The following is a 17,856-nucleotide window of genomic DNA, read 5'->3' as shown; positions in this document are numbered from 1 at the left end:
ATCCTCATTTTCCTTGACTCTGCTGCTTTTGACAACGTTGATCAGAAATTCTCTCCTGATTTTCCTCCCATTTTGCTTACCTATCCATCTATTAATTCTAGCATCTTCCCTCTGTTAATTTTCTATTTATTCTATGTGTAATTTGTTTTGTATATATTAGTTTGTATTCTGTTTCTCTCATTGGATTGTTTTTGTATCCCCATGCACTTAGCACAGTACCTGGCACACAGTAAGCACTTAATGTTTATTGACTAACTGATCTTCCACTTGGTTTTTCCTATGTGAATAGTAAGGTCAAACTCTTTTGAATAATTATGGCTCTCTTTTCGGAGGCTCTGCAATGTCCTGGGGCTTGGTTCAAGCAATTTGTATTTGGAAGGACCTTGTTAACCACAGATAATCTTCAATTTTAACTAGGAATATGTGCTGGATCTTTTTCATTATAGTTTACTATGAATACCTCTGATAAGTCTGTAACTTCCTGCTGTATACTTTTTTTGATCTTTATAATCAGAGAGTTGTTGAATAGGGTCACTTTTGTTGCAATAGCTTTCTTAGCATCTTGAAATATTCTGATGTACGGAAAGGAAATATCTTGTTAGAAGACAGCCTTTAAGGTGAAATTTTGTTCAAATGCTTTTCCTATAGTCAACAAACAATAAGTATAGGGGAATCTTATATTCTCTACATCTTTCAGGCAAATGAAAGATGGCAAGATATTATCTATGGTAGAAGACTGTGGTGAAAGCTTATTTCTCATTTATCAAGGATGCCCTCAATTAGTATGTGGATGATGGAAACATTTCTGTATAGATGGGAAAGTAGACAATGAAATTAGTAGTTATTTAAGTTTCTTTTGTTCAGGATGAGATTTCTCCCCTCCCCCCAACTTGCCTTTTTGATATATCTTATGAATTTAATCATTCAAATTTCACAATTTCATCACTTCTATCATGCATTTTTTATATCAGGGTTCTTACCATTTTTGTGTCATGGACCTTTTTGGCTTCTGCAAAGTTCCTTTTTAGAATAATGTCTTAAAATTATTCTTACATACAGTATTGTAAGGAAACAAATTATATTTAGATATAGTTTTCAGAATATTAAAAACACTCACAGATATGAAGTTAAGAACTACTGTCCAACAGTTGGTCTAACCAAGCTGTTTTCTCTATATTTTTCTCTTTAGTATCATTTCTATCTCCTCTACAAGCACATCCATGACTGTGATGTAGAGTCCAATTATAGTTGGCTCTGTCCTTGACGGTAAAATAGTCTATGCAAAACAATGCAAACTGAAAAGGGAACTAATTATGCAGAAAAAAATAATTACAAATTTGGAAGAGATATAGTTCTGATTATATAAAGCTACACTGAAGGCTGGATGATAAAGAAGAAAGAACAATGAATTTTTACCTTTTAGAGTCTGTGGCTCAAATTCTATCTACTTAAGGAGAACTTTCCTGGTTTCCTCTATGTACTGGTGCCTTCACCTCTATGGTTACCTTCCATCTACTCTCTATATCTTTTATGTACTTATTTATATACATGATGTTTCTAGAATTAGAAAGTAAGTTCCAAAAGGGCAAGATTGCTTTGCTGATGTTTTAGCATAATGCCTGGCACATGGAAGGCATTTTATAAATGTTTATTGATTGACTGGCCACTGTTCTTCAAGTGAAACACTTAAAGATTACTTGTCACAAATGTTGTTGGAGAAGCTCCTATTTTAAGTTGAAATTATGTTAGCTACTATTTATATGCTGCTTATATTTATATGCTTATATGTCTGCAAAGCACTTTACAAATATTATGTCATTTGATTCTCAATAACCCTGTGAGATAGGTGCTACTGTTAACCTAAATTATAAATGAAAAACTGAAGTTATTAAAGTACATACCATGGGGCCTCCCCATTAATATATTTACCATATATTTAGGTACCTTTTCTTTTGGCACATTTTAGCATGTGGTTATCTATCATACAGGATTATACTTTGTTTCGTGACTGCTAAGCTTTTTCTATTCAAGTTCCTTGAAGGCAAAAATGATATTACCTGTCTTTCATCTTTCCCACAGAATCTATGTTAGGCATAGTTACCAAAAATAGGCACAAGGTAATGTTTATTAAATATCTCTTGAAATTAATTATTACACCACAGCTCAGTTTTTGATGGAAGAAAATTTCTCATTTTATACACGGATTACATTTTTGGGGTATATTTGATGAACCTATCTATCCTAAATCATGGTCAAACAGTAAGGAGAGAAAGAGAAAGGCAAAGATAGACAGACTCCTATACACCTGTGCTGTTCCTACTGCTAAATGAGGAGGGAAAAGGGATATTTCCAGCCTCTTCTAAGGAAAAACATTTTCTCTGGGGAGAAGTATTTGAACTAAATATTATTTCATTATATTTTGGTAGCTTTGGGATTTGGTATCTCCTTTAGTAAAATAATATACTAGAAAACAGAAAGTAGATTTCAGAGGCACACTGATGACTTTTAATACATGCCATGTTTCTCAGAAACTTTTGAGTATCTTCAAAGAAAAGGAGAACAAATTCCATAATTTGGACTAATACAAATTCACTTTTACATCCTGTCAAACTCTCTTTTGCCTAAAATGTAAAAAAGTATTAAGGAAATGGGAAAATAAATTTCTACCAGTAAAGTTTGCTATACATTTTTGTTATTTACTTATTTGAAAAAGTTCCTGAAAAGAGCACTTGGATTAACTTCAATTATTCTTTCTCCATCCTTATTTATCATCTCTTATTGAGTTTAATGGAGTGGGGAAGTGATTAGAGATCACTCATTTTATAAAGGCTCCAATTTAATTACCAAAGTCAGTAAATATGAGAAAAAATGCAGAGTTAATTCAAAACAGATATAAAATAAAAAGAAAACACTTTGATTTACACACCTTGAAGTACACTGTTCCCTTCTCTTTGACAATAGCAGCCTGTTCAAGTTTTTCTTTGGTGTCCATCTCCCAGGATTCTTTGGCCTGTAGACAACAACATAATAAATAGATGATAGTATAAATAATATCACCCTAAGACTCTTCTATCCCTTAACCAATAGAAACCTTAAAAAAATACAGATTTTTAAAAAAAACATATAGTTTAAATTTGATTGCCTCCAATGAAATTCTACATCTGGCTAACATTTATAACATTATTTGAAGAATTAACTTTCCATGATTAATCAACCAATGAACCAACAAACCACTTATATGCTAGGTGCCAGAGATACAAAGACAAGGAATTTATATCTTATTCAGATATAATATAAAATTAATACAAGGAATTTTAGGGAGGGAAAGCAATAGCATTTGGAAACTAATTAGAACAGGCTTTGTAAAGAAAGTGGTCCTTAAGCTGAGTTTTGGAATTAAAGAATTCTATGAAGTATCTGTGCATGGGGAATGGTCAGTAAAAAGTAAGGAGAAAAGAGATATACCACTTTTATGAAGAACAGAAAGAAAGTCAGTTTTGATGGGCCATAAAGTATGAGAAGAGATAAATAATGAATCTGAAAAGATAGTTGGGGGCCAGATTGCAAAGGGTTTCAAACAAAAAAACATTCTGGAGATGACAGAGAACCAATGGAGTTTACCAAACAGTGACTGGTCACATGACAGTTGTATAGAGGATAAATTAGAGGGGAGAAAATTAAAATAAGATGATCAATTAGGAGGCACACAGTCCAGGCAAGAGGTGATGAGGGTCTAAACTAGACTAATGTCTATGTGAGTAGTGAACATGAGATGTAAGAAATACTATATAACTAGATTTGGCAATGAACTAGATATAAAGAACAAGGATAACACCAAGGTTTTGTATCTGGGATGGTGGTACTCTCAACAGAATTAGAGAAGTTTGGAAGAGCTATGTTTTTTTTGATGAAAGGATGACAAGTTGTATTTTGGATAAGTTGAGTCTGAAATGTCTATGTGATGTCTAGTTTGAAATATTTACTATGTCATACAGGACTGGAATTCAGGAAAGGGAGTGGAGTGAATATGCCAGGTGTCAGTGCAGTTGTATGTTTTAATAGTTTCAGAAGATTTTCAGAAGAAAATGCTACAAACATACAAAAATGTCATTTGAAAATTTAGTTATTCTAATAACACTTGTGTAGCTGTGAATTTTGAATAATAATTTTTAAATTTTAACAAGATGGAACAGTGTCATTATATGTACAACAGTTTCTGGATAACAGCGAATTGGTAGAGGAAGTCATTTTGCTTGGCCACTTCAAGTCATCTGATCAATCTTCATGAGTCTTTTTCTTATAGAGTCATATCAAAACTATCATGTTTCCATCAAAATGCCTTATTCTTTGAATCATCTTAAAGCTATGATTACAAATACAATTTTTTCAAACACTGAGCAGTAGCTGACAGAAGTTTGGAAACTGACTAAAGCAATGTATAGCAATAATAAAAAACAATGATTATTCAGGATTTTAATAAGAAACATATCATTAACTTTTCAGATCTTTTTTAATTAGTTTGTGGCATTTATACTTCTGAAGTTACTAGAACTTTAAATTTCACGAAGATTTTTGGGATAGATCTGGGAATCATTTACATAGTGATGATAATTAAACCTATAAAGGAAATAGGAATTTATTAAATAAATATCTGCTATGTGCCAGCCTAAGAATTTTATAAATATTATCTCATTTTATTGTCTTAATAGCCCCGTAGTTAGGTGATATTATGCCCATTTTGTAAATGAGGCAGACAGAGGTTAAATGGTTTGTCCAGGAATATACATGCTGTCTGAAGCCAGATTTTGAACTCAGGATTTCCTGACTTGAAACACTCTGTTATTGTGCCATCAGTTGACATGTGAGTTGATGAGGACATGCAGTATAAAGAGAGAAGAAATCCTGTAACACAGCCCTAGAATATAGGGTGTAATGCAGGTGGTGACAGAATAAATTAGGGTCTTTCACAATAGCAACTGAAATGAGAGCTCCTTGAGCTCAAAAAGTTTAAAAATGAGAATACTTGACCAATTTCTCCCATCTGTTTTAATTCCTTCATTTGATAGTAAATGCTTCTCCAAATGAGTGCTTTTGTAACAATCTAAGTGTCTAAGACTTATGTCCAAGGGAGATTTACTAAAGGATATTCTTTAAAATGGGCCAGAAGTGGGAGATTTAGGTGATAGTATAGAGATTTACCAATATTGCAATTGTGTAGCAATTCCAAGGATAGATTCCTAGTTTTCCTTTTTTGTTTAAGAAAATTCCCATTTCTGACATATACATTTTTCCTCACTTTCAGGAGTTTCAAGCAAAATGTTTATCTGCTATCTCCACTTTCAGATCTATTCTTGGGGATCTTTAAATAAAGTAACTGTTTAAGGATGCTGAAAATTTTAAAGTATAAGATTATAATGATCATTGGTTTACCTAAGGTTAACTAACAGGAGGAATATGGAGAGTGAAGGGTGGTTGGTCAATGGTATAAAATGCTAGAGGTGTCTAGAAGGGTAGAAAATGAGAAAAGACTCCCAGAATTTTTGTCCTTGAGTCAAGAAAAATCTGATTTCACCAATTATTTGGGAATAGGTAAGACAAAATCACTTTTGATGTTCTCTCTAGTAGTTGTAGGCCTTATACCTGTCTAATTATACTGCTTTTTGAGAGTCATAAGATAGCCAGAAAACTAGGTCTGAGCAAGTATGAAATTTTTGGGGTCCATGGTAAGCTATTAAAAAATATTTTTTCTTCCTCATTTGAAAAGATGAAACGAAAAGACTCCAGAGTAAAAAGGCTTATCAGTCTCTGTTGACATTGAATAAGGTAAACTGTGCTACTTGGTATGTTGGCTAATAGTATGCTCATCTCAAAATTCCTGCAAAGGGTACAAACTGTTCAGGACTGAAAAAATGCCCTCCCTGTGGAAGTGCTTGGCAAATCATGAACCTTTTTGTCTTCAACCCAGAAAAAAAGTACAAAAAAGAGCAAGTCTAGAAACAAATAAAGGAACAAGACTTGGACTTCACCCAAAAGCAGTGAAATAAGCTGACACACACCAACAAAATAAGCAGTGAGGGCCTCATTTGTTATATTAGCTATGTTGTACTGTTATTGATGTACAAAAGCCAAACTACCAATTCCACACTAACAAACAGAATGCATACAAACCTACTGACAAAAACTACTGCTTAAGGGAAGAAGAGGAAAGGAATTCTATCACTTTTGAAGTCTTTATCTTGTTACCTTTTCAAAGCTCTTAAGAATAACTTCATATACAAGCTCAGCATTAGGCTCAATTCCAAATTCAGGTTTCCCAGATTCTCCAAAGCCATATCTGAAATGAAGAATAAAAACTAAGATTTTTGAAGGAGTCAGTGTGCTTTTAGGTATCTTGTTCAGCCTTCTAAAATATCATAGACTTTTTATTAATTTGAAAGCTACCTACATTGGAGATGAACCAGATGTGGACTAGGAAACATGGCACCAACTATTCTCTTGGCAGTTTTTCCTTCACATTCAGAAGGAATACATTACCTTTACTACTTGGGAAAGCTTACACAATGTGATTTTAAATGCTGTTATATTCTTTTAATTAGCATTTACCTTTTTCTCTTACAAAAAACAGCTCTCTTTATGGAATGTCTTTTTTGAGTTTTATCAAAAGGGATGCCAGAACAAAAAAGAACCATTGTAAGAGATATTGGTGTTTGGCAGAGATATTTTTCAAGTCATTTACAAGAAAGTGTAGCTTTCAAAGAGTGTCACTTCTAACTAGATAATTGAAAACATGGCTCATGTTTCCAAAGGGGAAATATGTCCTTATATTTCTTCAAGTTTTTAAAAAATGGGAATCACAGATAATAGAAATCATCAAAGCTGAAAGCTTTATTTATTTGAACCGACACATTTTAACACAATAGATTCTTCCCAAGAAATGAGCCCTCTTACAAAACATATTTCTTATAAAGTTACGTAAAACTGCATAATTCTGTTATTGCTACTCAATTCTAGATTCTCTTCACAATATATCTCATTATATAGCTCTCTGGTCATGCCACTGTAATGTCAATTCTCTCCTTACTTGGAGGAGGTTACCATAAAAATTGTGAAAAATTTTCATCTATGATCACCGTTACTAAAACAATAAAGGGTAATAAGATGCAAAAAATGTTTTTCTACAAGACTCTGTACATCTCCAATAGTATTAAGCTTAGAAGTGCTAATGGATCAACTTGTGATGGGAAAAATGAAGGCAAAAATGAGTCATCTTCTGGTTGCTGCCTTTAGATCCAGGAAGTACATACTTTCTTACAGAGGCTACATGTTCAAGTGGGTAGTAAGTCAACTTTGGGTCCCTTATTCTACTACTACTGTACTATATTTAGGAGAAAAGAGGAAGAAAATGATGGAATCTATATGAGTAAAATTAACAACATCCTATTCTAGGTACTTCTGCTAATGGAAGAAAGGAAAAAAAATACCTTAATTCTGTTAGTCTTGCCTATGAAAACAATGAAGCTTGAAAATTACTATTTATAATAATAGTTTCCAAAGTGTTTTATGTATACTATCTCATTTAATCCTCACAATAGCCTTTATACATATGAACATCAGATATTTAATACCTTCATTTTACAGATGAAGAAACTGAAGCATAGAAAGATTAAGTGATTTGTTCATTTACACAACCTGTAAATGTCAGAGGTGCTGTTCAAAAGTTGATTTCTCTTGAATCCAAGTTCAGTACTCTTTTCCACTCTACATCACACTGTTAATTAAATGTGTTCAGAACTTAGAACTTCAAGATAATAATAAAACTTATTAACCTCACTCTAAGGTCTCCAGTAATCTTAAATTCTTAAATGAATTGTTTTAATTACCACTATTGATTTAAGCTGAAAATAGCTTCAAGATCAAGAGAATGAGTATGGTTTTATTTTTCAGATGATCTTACTGTATATGCTGGTCAGAAATGTTACTTACCGTGGTCCAAGATACAAAATACAATGTTCTTCCCTCTGCATTTTCTCCAGGGCTTTATCAATTCCTATAGGGATGTCATGGTCTTCCCCTTCTCCAACAACAAATACTACATCTCTGCAATCAAATGTCCTGTTACCACAGGAGCCTTCCAAGTGGACTGAAAGAAAAGAGAAAGAAGTCATTAAAGTAGCAGAAGTAAGTGAGCAAAAAGGAACATGATTTTCCTCATTACTTATTTTCCCTTTATTTTTCAGATTGGAAGTTCAGGGCTGCTAATGGGTCTGATCTCTCTACTGATCAGCATGGAAGCTTTGATTTTTTCTGTTTCAAACACATGGAGCTTATCACATTGATGCTAGATTTAGTTCAGCATCTGATTGCCTTAGCCCACTGCAGTTCACAATTCCAAAGATCAAAAACCACTAACCCTTGGCTCTCCTTATAACTGGGTTTAAAGGCACATGCTTACTCACCAGTTTATTAATGTATTTATTAAGATAAATATTTAATCATCTTTTCAAATTCCAGCTTCCCCAATTTTGAAAATTTGACTTTTACCACTATTCTTTCTGTTTCAAGTTCAGTTTTTTATAAATTGATAATTAGATTGAGAAGGTAAAAAACTAAAAATGGCTATATTGTGACTATGGACAACTCATCCAATCTCTATATGTCTTTACTAGTTAAGATAATTGATAATGTTCTATTATTTAAATAATAATTATAAAAATACCTGGGATTAAAGATAAAATTAAAACAATGCCAATCCTATGACCTTGGGTTCCTATTTGTCATCATTTCAACTAGTCTTAGTCCTTCTTGACTATCTCTAGACCATGTTATTAAGAACCTTTTCTTCCTGTTTTCAACTAGCTTTGCAAGCAATAATCAACATAACATTACCATTCCTAGCAACAGAGAAGTAGCAAATGAGATGATACTACTCCCATCACTATTCTGATTTCTTCTTCTATTCAAAACACTTTCCTTTATGTGTTGTTTTTACCTTATTATATATAATGTAAGCTTGAGGACTGGGACTTTTTTGCTTGTTGGTAATTTATTCTACAGCATTTACCAAAGTGTAGAATAAATATGGTAAGCACTCATAATTTTTAAATTAATTAATCCAGCTGGGTAGAAATTTTTTCTTCAATATTATCTTAGGGAAAATGTGTGCTTCCAAAATAACTCTTTCCTATAGGGCTTCTAAGACTAGATCTATGTAAGGCCAATACTTGTTTTTTAGACCTTGAAAAAATACTAGTTATATCCCATAGCCTCCAAGCTAAATAGTTTTTTTCATTAGTTTAAAAAAATCTTAAATACAGATTTAATTCTAACATTCCTCCCTTTATGGTTACTTACTCTCTTTGGTTCCACCCAACTTTAAACTTCTTTGATTTCATGACCTACTCATCTAATTCCCAAGAAAGATCAGGAATTTAAAGTCAATATTTGGTGTTAACTGAGTAACTTTCATTCTAGCCTTGGGAATTTGAAGAAAAGAATTACAAGAGCATACCCAGCAGAGTAAGGAATGAAGGAAAGAAGGGAAAAAATAAAGAAGGAAGGAGGGAAAGAAGAAAAAAAAAAAACAATTTGTGCTTAGGAGTGCTGAACTTACCCTGTTAAATATACTAACAATTTCTTCATCCCTGGCAGGTGAAACTGATTTTGTACATTAATGACCCAACAAATTTCTTATAGGATCAATCCAGGGATAGGACCTCTAATGATTCTTCTGATTAAGAGACTTAACTAAGATGGTTTAACTGGAGTGGAATAATAATTGGAAAAGAAAGCTAAGCTGGGTGTGCACGTATATTATTGGCACATAAGCAAACATCATGTACCATATTTGAATATAAAATAGATACCATTTGTCATCTTTAAAATAGTCCAAATTTTAGTAAAACCTAAGTAATTAAAAATTCATATTGAAAAGGTTAGAATTGGAGAACACATTTTAAAGGAATATAGTTTGATTAGTATCCATGTGCTGGGTTTAGAGTTTGAAAAACCAGTATTCAAATTCCATCTCTGATCCTTATTAGCTATGTGAACATGGGCAAGTCACAGCCTCCAATGTTTTATGTTTTATGTACTCTGGGACTTATTTACAAAGTCACAAGGCTGTTAAGCAAAGAAAGTTTCTTAGGCTGACAAAATGACAAATCTTGCTACAGTTTATTTTATTTTTCTTAATTATTTCTGAACTTAAGTACTGGTAAAAAAGAATTTTCATACACACAGAATGCAAAGAGGATTCCACATGAAACCATTTCTTTCACTAATAACTAACTTCTTCTGACTTCCTCTCTTCCAATCAAAAACAGAATAAAATAAAAAGAATGCTTTAAAAAAATAAGCATAGATGGCCATATAATGCTGGAGATTTGAGAAAATCCAAAAATTTGTCTTAGCACCATACTCATTTTGGCTCAAGGTAGGTGGACCTTCCTGGTTACTGCACTATTAAGAGTTCTTAAGTCTTTCAAAGTTGCTTTTTCTTTACATTGTTACTTGTTTTCCTGGTTTTGCTTCACTCTGTGTTAGTTCACACAACCTAGGATTCTCTGAAATCAGCCCTGTCATTTCTTATGGTACAGTGATATAACATTACATTCATATACCACAATTTGTTTAATTATTCCCCAGCTGTCTAAGGGGCAATCTAAGTTACCTCTCTTAGATTCTAGCTCTTTCTAAATCCCTGTTTCAGGATCAGGAAGTTTGTTTCTGTGACTATCTTCTTATTTTGTCCTCTTATTTCTCGGTTGATTTTGACATATTTCTACATCAAAATTTTCATGTATCTACAGGCTCAATCCTTCATTAATCATTTTTATATAACAATAAGGTCATCTCAAACCCACTTCCTCCACCCTTTCTTCCATGTTTCCTCCATATATTCTTCTCATGTGTTCCAATAACAAAATAGCAAACTAACCCTTTTTCTTACTAGTGTACTTCTCTTCTCCTCCCACTACTCTCCTCCCTCTTTTTCTTCTTCAAAGCCTTAAATAGAACCAATCTATGCTTAAGACCTCTGTTTTTCTTATTTAGCTTCCTCAATACCTTTTGAAGATTTTGAAGGGATACCATTTCTTCATCCTCATTAGAATGTTGTCATTACATCATCATGCAGCTCCTTCCAATTACTCAAATTTATCTTTCTAGGTTTTTCTTGACTTTGTATTTCAAAGCTCCTACTCAACTCAGGTCTTTTCATTAAAAATGCTTTAACCTGTATGGATATGTATACATATATTGTATTTAACATGTACTTTAACATATTTAACATGTATTGGTCTACCTGCCATTTGGGAGAGGGGATTGGGGGAAGGAGGGGAAAAATCAGAACAAAAAGTTTTGCAATTGTCAATGCTGAAAAATTATCCATGCATCTATCTTGTAAATAAAAAGCTATAATAATTTTTAAAAATGCTTTAAAGTCTTTTATTCCATTTAAAAGTCTATTTCCCCCCTTTAATACTATACTTAGCTTTGCAGGGCAAGTCATTCTTGATAGTAAGACTGTCTATTTTGTCTCTTGGAATATTATATTTTTTAATTTCTTAGTAGTAGCTGGCAGGTTTTGTGTGATTCTTACTGGAGTTCCTTAGTATTTGATTTGCATCTGGATATTTGCAGTAACTTTTTCTTTAACCTGGGAACTATGGATTTTGGCTATGACATTTCTGGTATTTTCCTCTTTGGCATCCGAAATAATCTATATTTTTTCCTCTGGTTCTAATAGCTTGGGAAAGTTTTTATTTATGATTTCTTGAAATATACTATCTAACTCTTTTCCCCCCATGATTTTTAGGGAGTTCAGTTATTTTAAATTATCTCTCAACCTATTTTCCAAGTTTATTTCTTTTGAAATTAAATACCTTACATTTTCTCTTATTTTTTTTTTCAATCTTGATTTTGTTCTAATGTTTTTTGCTGTCTCTTGTAGTCAGTGATTTCTGTTTTGATTTGTTCTAGTTTTAAGAGTTCATTTCTTGGATGAGGTTGATTACTGTTTCTTCTAAGCTAAATTCCAATTCTAATCTCTTGCTTAATTTCTTTTTTCATGTAGTCCTTGTGGAAAATTGATTTTTTTCCCCTTTGGGTTTCTGCTTACATATTACATGTATTCAGTCTTTCTTTTAGGTGATTTGCAATGCTATTTGATAATGGTCAATATTTTTCTTTGATTTCCTCATCTCTCCTGAAATGGGGCGTTGTGTCAGGGTCAGACTCCATCTCCTACTGCCTTTTTGGGTGCAGTGGTCAGCCTTGTTTGGTCTTACCCTGGGTTCTGATACTGACCTTTGTATGTTGAGGCTGGGTCTCCATGAATTTTGAGATTAGGAACACAAGATTTTCAGATCTCTTTCTCTGGAGACTCAGACAGACTGTTAGAGACCTCAAAGTCCCTGAGACCAGGAATACTTTGGTTTGACCCTCTATAGTGCTGATTGACACTGCTCTGGCTGTTGGTCCCTGAATGTAGCCATTCCTCCTAAGGCTTCCAAGGTTTCTATTTTTGAGTTTTTCTAAAGGGAAATCTTCATTCTGGCTACCTCTGGACCCTGAATCTTACATGTTCTGCCTTTTTGCCAGTATTATTGATGCTAAATTTTATACCTCTGGAATTCTAGTTGACTTTTGAGCAATTTTGGGTTAGAAGAAGTCCCTTATTGTAATTTCTTATTAAATTTCTTGATCACTATTCAGTCCTAATATAAACTTCAAGGTTTTGCTAGAGTAAGTATATAGTAACTGGGTTGTTTGCTTCCTGTACAGGTAGCCATCTTGGAAGAAAGTTGGTTAGATTACTTTTAGGTTCTTACTGTAGCAAAATAGTTTAGAAATGACCTTAAGGTATCAGTATGTCTAGACTTTGTGAGAAGACCTGGGTTCAAATTCCAGCTCAACTATAGTCATTTTATTTTAGTTTTCACATCTCTAAAATGAGAATAATGATACTTGTACTATCTACCTCATAAAGTTATTGAGAAGAAAGCATTATTAAATTTGTAGAGTTGAAATTGATCTGGGGACTTTGATTCTCAGAGAATCTCACTTTAAATCTTAGTGCTGCCACTTAGTTGGATGTTCTTGGATAAGTCACTAAGCCTCTTAGCCTCAGTTTTCTCATGTATAAAATATGAAAATTCGATTAGACTATCTCCATCATCCTTTCTTGTTTTAGATACTAGAGTCTTATAAAACTTATTATTACAATCCCTGAGCATATTCTTATCTTGCTGGTGCTATTACTGTTCTACCCTCTAGATTACATTTCTGGAGATCATGCCTTAGGGAAGCTGTGATACTCAGCTCTGAATTCCATAGGAACATGAATCCTTCTTTCTAAACTGCCACTTCCTTATTTCTACTACCAAGAACTGTAACTGATCAAGTCAGCATTACTATTGTCTCTGGAAAGGACTTAAATCAACTGAACATTCTATCATTTCACTAACCTCTAAAACTTTCTAACCCACCACTCCTCTAGAATGTAAGTTCCTTGAGGACAGCTTTTGTATTTGCTTCTCTAGTACTTACATTGTTGGCTGACACATAATAAATGCTTTTTCATTATTAATTTTAATTGATGCTTTCCAAGTGCTTGAAAAGAAAATTAGCTTTCTCAAATACTTTGAACATTTAAAATATTTAAATTTTCTTAGACTATAACATGGCATTATTTTTGAAGAAAATTTGCTAAGGTTAGATGTATTTTAGTTAATTAAGCTAATGGAAACAATTTATGAAGTCATATCCTAAGAGATATTTCATAAGATTACAAACACTTTAATACTTTATCTTCTTGCTTACTAATATTATTATCACCTTCTTCTCAAAGAGTACACTTAGTATGGGAGGTAGTTGTAAACACACATTCATTATAGCTTACGTTTGAATCATGTTTGAAAGTCTCTAAACAGAAAATCTAGGAATTTTCAAAATGATCATGTTTTATCCTCACAATAATCCTAGGAAGTAAATGCTATTATCCCCATTTTATAGATGAGGAAATTGAGGCATTAAAAATAACATGTATATTATAAAATTATACGATATGTGTGCATACATATACACAAAGAAATGTTCTCTAAATATTATAATCCATCCATTAAATTCAGTAAAGATATTAGCTACAAATAAATGCTAATAGAAGAGAAAAGAAAAACATTTTAAGAAAGTAAAGTAGAATATTTTCACACAATAGTGTGCTAGTCTAACAACCTAGTCTCTTCTCACCATTCCTGCCTGAAGGGGGATCAAAGGAGAAGTCACATCTCAAGATGGTCTAATGATCTTGGTCCCTTCCTATCAACAAGGGATTCAAAGATGCATGCCTCCTGGCTTGGCTTATCCCAGATGAAGGGGATTAGAGAGATGCTATTCTATCAGGTGTTGGTCCCTTAGGCTTGTCTCTTTCTACCTTTCCTGCCTACAGAGGACCTTTCCCTTGTAATATTAATTGGGGGATGCTATTTCTTTCTGCTCCCTCTACTTTCCTTGCCTGCTGGCAAGGACAGGACAGAAATATAATCCCTTCAGCTCTTTGTATTGGTGGTCTCACCTAAATAGAAAATTCTAATCCTAAGGAGGAACCCTTACTTATGGTAAAAATCTTTCTGAACCCATTTGCAAAAAAAAAAAAAAAATTAACTTCCACCCAGTCATATCTTCCTCATTTTAGTGATTCTGCTGTCTTGAAGCAAATCTATGCTTCATCCTCCTTTGCCCATTTCCTTATTCCCAGCTACTCCAACCCAACCCTCCCAATGTACGCGCCTTACTCCATACATACATATAATCTGTATGTAACTAATCAGCTTTTATCTTAAATCTTTTCCTTTCTTATTCTGGCTCTCAATGAGAACTAGTTCCTTGTTGATAACATAGCCTTTCAGGCCACCCTCTCCAGCACTGGTTGTCTCTATTTGTTGAGGTGGGATACTGCTACTTCTCCATTGCTATTTCCAGACTTACTGCTCTACCTTCATCACCAAGTAGCCTCTTCTCCTTTTGAGATTACCCATTTTGATTTCTTGCTGAACCAGTTTAACTTTATGTTACAAAGGTAACCTTGTTACTTTTTCCTATTGCTGATATTGTCAGCCCTAGACCCAACCACGTTCTGCTTTTGCACCTACTTAAAATGCTTCAGAACACAAAGCTAGGAAAAAATCATAAACACACAATTACATCAGCTCCTTATATTGATCTTCTCACTTAAATAAAAATTTCTAACAATAAGGATGAATCCTTACTTATGGTTAAAGCCCTTGTGGATTGGATCCACTACAAATTTATGACACAAAACCACAACTGGATCCTGGTATACTAAAGCAATCCTTTTAACCTCCCTAACTTATTACAGTACTCATCATAGCAACTTTTCCAAACTTTTTCATCCCTTTTCAAATCTTGCATGGCTTCCCTTCCCACCTGAGAATCTAGTCTTGTATTTCAATGAAAACACCCAAGTCCATTCACTAAAGCATCCTCCTTTTCCCTTCTCAATTCACATTTCCCTGTCACTCTTTTCACCTCCACCTCATCTCACTTATGAGATGGCCTTATATTATGAGTCCACCATTCCATCAAAACTGCTCTCTCCAAAGTTACTCTTCTACAGACATTGTCCATCCTCATCTTTATTTAGACACTCACTACTTCCAGGTTTTCAGGGTGCTGCCCCCTTTCAGTTTTCTTCCTACAATGTGACTACTCCTTAGTCTCTTCTGATGGATTTTCATCTCGATCATACCCACTAATCCTGGCTGGAATCCTTCAGGATCTGTCCTAGGCTCTCTTCTCTTCTCTCTTTATAGTAATTCACGTGGTAAACTCGTTAACTCAAGTGGATTCAATTATCTTTGTATTGATGATTCTCAAATCTACTTATCCAGCCTCTCTGCAGACCTTCAGTCTCCCATCTCCAATTGCATATGTTATATACCGGACAACTAAAAATAGATTTTCATAGACATCTTAACCTCAACACGTTTAAAACTGAACTCATTCCACCTCTCCCCCAAACCTTCCTTTCTAACTTCCCTATCACTGCTGAGGGTGATCTCATCCTCTCAGTTATCCAGGCTTGCAACCTAGGTATTTTTCTTGACTCCTCACTCTTTCTCAGACATACCCAATCTGTTGTCAATGAATGTCTGCTTATTTTAACCTTTATAAGATCTCCTGGATAGGATTTCTTCTGTTCCCAGACATTCATTCAGGCCCTTATTATTTTATGCTGTACTGTTGCAAGCTGGTTTATCTCCCTGTCACAAATCTTTCCATACTCTATTCTATTATCTCCTGAGATGCCAAAGTAATCTTCCTAAAGCACAGGTCTGCCTACATCATCTTGTCACTCAAAAAGCGCTAGTGGTTCCCTATCATCTTCAGCTCTTCATAGTCTGTCCTATATCTTTCAACCTTCTCTTACCTCCCCACTATCCTCTGTGATACAGTGACACTGGCCTACTTACTATTTTTTTTTTTTTTTTTTTTTTTTGCTGAGGCAATTGGGGTTAAGTGGCTTGCTCAGGGCCTACTTGCAATATTTTTAAGGTTATATGCATACATTCATTTTTTACATGTAGAGTCATGTTGGGAGAGAAAAACCAGAAAAAAGGGGAAAACAATGAGAAAGAAAAAAAAACACAACAAAAAAGTGAAAATTCATTCAGTCTCCATAGTTGTCTCTTTGGACGCAGATGGCTTTTTCTATCTAAAGTTTATTAGAATTGCCTTGCATCACTGAGTTGCTGGGAAGAAATAAGTCTATCAACTATGATCATCACACAATCTTGATGTTGCTATATATAATGTTTTCTTGGCTCCACTTGCTTCACTCAGCATCAGTTCATTTAAGTCTTTTCAGGCTTTTCTGAAATCAGTCTGTTTACTATTTTTTTATAGTATTATTCTATTACATTTATATACCATAACTTATTCAGCCAGCCTTCAGTTGATGGGCATTCACTCAATTTCCAGTTCCTTATCACTACAAAAGGGCTGCTACAAACGTTTTTGCACATATGGATTCTTTCCCCTCTTTTATGGTTTCTTGGGATACAGACCCAGTAGTGAGATTGCTAGACTGTTTTTCAAACAAGATGCTCCATTTTCCAGCCTTAGCACTTCTCTGGTGGTCATCAGTACTTGGAATGCTCCTCCCTCCTCTTTGTGTCCTGGTTTTCTTCAAATTTCAGTTCAGATTCCACTTTCAACAAGAAGCTTTTCTTGAAACTAATGAATTCTAATACCTTTCCTCTATTGATTATTTCCAATTTCTACTATATACATCTTATTCACACATAGTTGTTGGCATGTTGTCTCCTGATTTAGAACGAATCCCTTGAGAATGGGAACTGTTTTATTCTTTTCTTTGTATCTTTAGCACTTAACATAATGTTTGGCTTATAAAAGATCCTTAATAAATGTTTACTGACAATTAGCAAAATTCTCTGAAATAGACAAAATAAAGTTACTTTTAAATCAGACACTAAAAGTCATGACTATAAGCAGAACTTAGAAAGTAGTAAAAAAAAAATTCCCCTTGTATTTCTTTTCTTTCTTTTTTTTAACCAGAACAGATCTGACATTTTGCATGGATATGAATTATTCTTTTAAGGTAGTAATATTTAAATTGAAATTTCTATCTAGGACAATGAATTAAGAAACATCTATACTAGGCATATATATTAAAGAAGTTAAAGACATTTCACAGAAGTCTAATGTAGAGTCAATCGTCTGCTAATATTTATCTTGAAAATATGTATCTTTCTAATAGCAGGCACCTTTATCAGTTTGGTCCAATGGAAACTGAGGCCAGAGAGAATAAAAGTGTAA

General features: G+C 33.7%; 1 protein-coding gene across 5 annotated transcripts in view; it reads right to left on the bottom strand.

The window, feature by feature from the left end:
• FKBP5 (FKBP prolyl isomerase 5) overlaps window positions 1–17,856 on the bottom strand; it is a 150,079-nt gene that overhangs the window by 12,808 nt on the left and 119,415 nt on the right. For all 5 annotated transcript variants that reach the window (XM_031964995.1, XM_031964996.1, XM_031964999.1 and 2 more), the window contains 3 exons: window positions 7,984–8,140; window positions 6,244–6,334; window positions 2,927–3,010 (listed from right to left, as the gene is read on the bottom strand). In XM_031964995.1, the coding sequence (XP_031820855.1) occupies window positions 2,927–3,010; window positions 6,244–6,334; window positions 7,984–8,140 (332 nt within the window). The remainder of the gene's footprint in view (window positions 1–2,926; window positions 3,011–6,243; window positions 6,335–7,983; window positions 8,141–17,856) is intronic.

Source organism: Sarcophilus harrisii, chromosome 4, assembly GCF_902635505.1.
Source record: "Sarcophilus harrisii chromosome 4, mSarHar1.11, whole genome shotgun sequence".
Taxonomy (NCBI): Eukaryota; Metazoa; Chordata; class Mammalia; order Dasyuromorphia; family Dasyuridae; genus Sarcophilus; species Sarcophilus harrisii.
This window is presented reverse-complemented; position numbering and strand designations above follow the sequence as displayed.